This window comes from Anarrhichthys ocellatus, unplaced genomic scaffold (genome assembly GCF_004355925.1).
Source record: "Anarrhichthys ocellatus isolate YVR2014 unplaced genomic scaffold, GSC_Weel_1.0 scaffold4399, whole genome shotgun sequence".
Lineage (NCBI taxonomy): Eukaryota > Metazoa > Chordata > Actinopteri > Perciformes > Anarhichadidae > Anarrhichthys > Anarrhichthys ocellatus.
The window spans coordinates 108-4,473 of NW_022284373.1; the positions used below are offsets into that span (position 1 = coordinate 108).

At 40.6% G+C, this 4,366-nt stretch overlaps 1 protein-coding gene across 1 annotated transcript; it reads left to right on the forward strand.

Annotated features, from left to right (window-relative positions):
- The first annotated feature begins 195 nt into the window (after window positions 1–195).
- Window positions 196–3,324, forward strand: hpf1 (histone PARylation factor 1). Its single transcript, XM_031841425.1, has 7 exons — window positions 196–714; window positions 1,384–1,570; window positions 1,754–1,852; window positions 2,004–2,045; window positions 2,279–2,432; window positions 2,822–2,909; window positions 3,050–3,324. Exons 1-7 carry the CDS (start codon window positions 627–629, stop codon window positions 3,307–3,309), a joined length of 918 nt encoding a protein of 305 aa, XP_031697285.1. The 5' UTR covers window positions 196–626; the 3' UTR covers window positions 3,310–3,324.
- Window positions 3,325–4,366: the final 1,042 nt, after the last annotated feature.

Below are 4,366 nucleotides of genomic sequence, written 5' to 3' on the forward strand. Positions count from 1 at the left end.
TGTGTGTGTGTGTGTATATGTGTGTGTGTGTGTATATGTGTGTGTGTATATATATATGTGTGTGTGTGTGTGTGTATATGTATGTATGTATGTGTGTGTATGTATATATATGTGTGTGTGTGTATGTGTATGTATGTGTGTGTGTGTATGTGTATGTATGTGTGTATGTGTATGTATGTGTGTGTGTATGTATATGTGTGTATGTATATGTGTGTGTGTGTGTGTGTATATATATGTGTGTGTGTGTATATATGTATATGTTTAACTGGGAGGGGTTTGAAGTAAAAATAACACCCAGGTATCTGACTCCTCTCAACCCAATTACTAAATGTTTTAACTTGCATAATTCTGTTGGCTTGATTCTTGTTATCATCATAGCAACATTTTTTTCTTTAATATTTAGTTTACCCTTGTGGAGGACCTACAAGTATAACCCAATACAATACAATTCAATGTATTGCAGGGCTGTTTACCAAATACACTGGTGACTCGGTGTATAACATCATTTTTCCTGCAATGCTTTTCTTCAGGAGTCCGGTACTGGCAATGGGGAGTTTAAGAAAGCCCGTACCGATGAATCTGAAGCCGCGCCATCTTCAGAGGTGCATTCAGAGCAACGAGACGAGATGCTGCAACTGTACAAGCTTCAAATGCCAGAAGATCTGTACCACTTCTGGGACTTCTGCAAGGAGCTCCGCCCCGACAGCCCCCGTGGTATGCTCTCTACCACAACGCTCTATCTTGTTACATGAAAACCGGTTTGTACGGAAAGGGGCGTCCATTTAGACATGTAGAGAAAACGGGATGGACCAATACTTAGCCAATGGAAAGGCTGGATGAATGTGGCTGAATGCTCAAATGTTCTACGAGACCACTTGTAAAAATACACAGTACCAGCCCCCATGGTCTTAATAAATGCCAGACAGTCCACGGTGGTCGAAACAACATTGCTGTTTAACACACCATATAAGTCTGACAGCCACTAATCGTCAATAATCTATAAAGAGTCAAAACATTTTTTAGCAATTCCTCAATGCAGGTTTCCTTGATCAAAGTGACATCTGCAGGTTTTGTGTGACCGTCAGACTAAGGATGGAAGAAAGAAAAACTTCCCATATGACTGATTTCCTGTTTACATTTTTAACAGGCTGCTTTGTAAGACCATAACGAGGATAATAGAAGCTACTGGAAGAATGTGGTTCCTTGAATGTGTCTTTTAGCTTTCTTTGGTTTTGTAAATTGTTCCACAACACACACAATACATCAATATAAGTATCAAAACCATCCGTAAAAGCCCAATTTGCAGCAAGCGAACACAAACATTTGACTGATTCTATTTATGTCTGTGTCAATATATTTTTGAATTCATCTTAATCCATATAGGTGCTCTGAAAGACACGCTGGGTTTGCAGCTGGTTGGTCCCTTCGACATCCTGGCAGGAGCCCACAAAAACGCCAACAATCCTCAGCCCAACTTCCACCTCCACTGGCGGTATTTATACGACCCGCCGGAGTTTCAGACCATCCTCCTGGGGAGTGGAGACAGTCAGCATCACATCGGCTACTACAGGTACACACGACGCCCGTGCCTAGCCGGCGTACTTGCTTATGGCAATGCTGTAGCTTTCACGACAGAGCCGTTGACTTACTATACCAGCTACAGTGAGAACACAACAGAAACCGCGGTAACTGTGTCTACATGAGTACGATTCGTTCTGATTTACTGAATTCTGTTGCTCCCCAAATCCACCAGAGACCTTCCAGACTCCCTGCCTTCGTTCGTTGGGGAAAATGAAGCCAAGAAAGGCTGCGCCATCGCGCAGATGGGAGACAATATGTTCGCTGCTGTCCTGTGAGTACTGACCACGCGGAGACATTTTCTATAATTTCAGCTGCCTGTTTTAAGAGTCAAAGTTTCAATTTCAATATGAGAAACTGTAGACTGTTTGACATTAGGGCATTTTATCCATCTGGCATTTCTAGTTCTGTTTCAATTTTTGCAGTACGCTGACACTGCACTTTTCATTTCTCACCAGTAGCAAACGGTGAGTAAGCATAATAATTGAATAATAAGAATAATTGTATGATGTCAAAAGACAGATTTACACATGCAGATATGGATGCCACACAAAAACTGTCACACGCTAAATGCTTGTTCAGATCAGTGATCATAAAAGGTAAATTACCTATTGTGATAATATGCCTTATTATATCTGCATTTGTCTTCTTTTGATTCTTTCCTCTTCCATGCATGTCGTCTTCCGCACTGTTCCATCAGCCTGTATCTGTTGAGGAGGAGGAAAGAGAGGGGCAGCAAGAAAGCTGGCGGAGACGCCTTGGACAGCTTGGAGGCACAGCTGAGGGACAGGGCGGAGACTCTGTGCTTGTCCCTAGAGCAGAAGACCAAAGCCATGAAGCAGAGGGACAAGAAGGTGACTCACACAAGGGAGCAAAAACAGAGGTTTTATCCAACGTCTATTGTTTTAAGAACTCACTTAAAACAATCCTAACTCCTAACTCACGTGTTGCTTTGTCCCTTGAACTGTACATTTAAGCCACTGCAGCGTATCAAGTCAATACTATACATAGTTATGTTTACTACAAGTAAACATAACTTAAACCCGTAGCATTTTCAGAACAGTCTATATTGCTTTCAAGGAGTCTCCTTGGTACAGTCACAGAGGATAAACTTACTGTAATTTCACTTAATGAGGGTAAATCATTATAAAATGGTTTTATATACAAAACAAAACAAAAACGTTTGACCACCGTGTTGTGCTCCAAGTTGACACTAGCAGGAAATCTCTTGTCACACCAATAGGTGGTCACCAAGGCGTTCCACGGTGCCGGCATCGTTGTACCTGTAGACAAGAACGATGTCGGATACAGAGAACTACCAGAAACGGATGGTGAGCTCGTACACAGTGAATATATATATATATATATAGTAATAAACCTTGACGTTTGAAAGGCTTGAAAAGCGTGTTTAATTCCAGGTAGGTGCCCTGTCAGTGATTACTTGATATTTCTTTTCATCCTCTATATTCAGCTGGCCTCAAGAAGATCCTCAAGGCCATCGCTGAGGCCCGGAACGACGAAGAGCGCGTCAAAGCCTTTGGACCTCTCCAGGAGATGGTCACTTTTGTTCAGTTTGCCAACGACGAGTGTGACTACGGCATGGGATATGAACTAGGAATGGACCTCTTCTGTTTCGGATCCCACGTGAGTCTTCCAATCCCTTTGTTGTCTGACAGTAGTAGCTGGTCTACAGGGCTCCATCCGTCCCAAAAATCATTTCAACCACTCTGAAGTCAGTGTAAACATTCAAAAATTCAAAATGTTATCTTTATTTTGGCATAGTCATCTATAGTGTTTTTTTCTTCATAAAATCACACAATTCAAATGATAAGGAATAAAAAAATATGTATTTCATGGATTTAAACAAATCTTGTCATTAATAGTTTTAATGTATTATAATCTGCTTAGTTATTATAAACGGCTCATAATTCATCTCTAATATCTATTTATGTTGCTGTGAAAACGTCTCCTTCAAACAACTGGGTATATTCAAGTTTCTCCACAAACACTACATTTTGCGAAATTACATGCGAACACATCATAGCGTTATAATTTGGCCAATACTCATTTTCACTGAACATAGCCTGAACGCATCATAAAGTAACAGATACTAGTCCTCCTGTCAGTTTAAACACGGATTGGTTGTTTACAATGTAACATTCTCAGAGATCGGCGACTAGAGAAGCATAAATGATGTCCTGATCGCATATTTTACTGAATATCAGCGGATAACGATCGTCTGTAAAACTTTATTTCACTGTGATGGTTAACGTTAAACTGTGTAATTTACCTGCTTATTTATTTATTTATATATACAGTGGGTACGGAAAGTATTCAGACCCCTTTCAATTTTTCGCTCTGTTTCATTGCAGCCATTTGCTAAATTCAAAAAAGTTCATTTTATTTCTCATTAATGTACACCCATCTTGACAGAAAAAAAAAAACAAATGTAGAATTTTTTGCAAATTTATTAAAAAAGAAAAACTGAAATATCACATGGTCATAAGTATTCAGACCCTTTGCTCAGTATTGAGTAGAAGCACCCTTTTGAGCTAGTACAGCCATGAGTCTTCTTGGGAATGATGCAACAAGTTTTTCACACCTGGATTTGGGGATCCTCTGCCATTCTTCCTTACAGATCCTCTCCAGTTCCGTCAGGTTGGATGGTGAACGTTGGTGGACAGTCATTTTCAGGTCTCTCCAGAGATGCTCAATTGGGTTTAGGTCAGGGCTCTGGCTGGGCCAGTCAAGAATGGTCACAGAGTTGTTCCGAAGCCACTCCTTTGTT

Bases quoted from the DNA above. Each gene is read 5' to 3' on its own strand.
- hpf1 (XM_031841425.1), top strand. From the start codon at position 627: ATGCTGCAACTGTACAAGCTTCAAATGCCAGAAGATCTGTACCACTTC. The intron at 2,046-2,278 runs GTGAGTAAGCAT...CTGTTCCATCAG, and splicing joins TTTCTCACCAGTAGCAAACG to CCTGTATCTGTTGAGGAGGA. The intron at 2,433-2,821 runs GTGACTCACACA...TCACACCAATAG, and splicing joins TGAAGCAGAGGGACAAGAAG to GTGGTCACCAAGGCGTTCCA.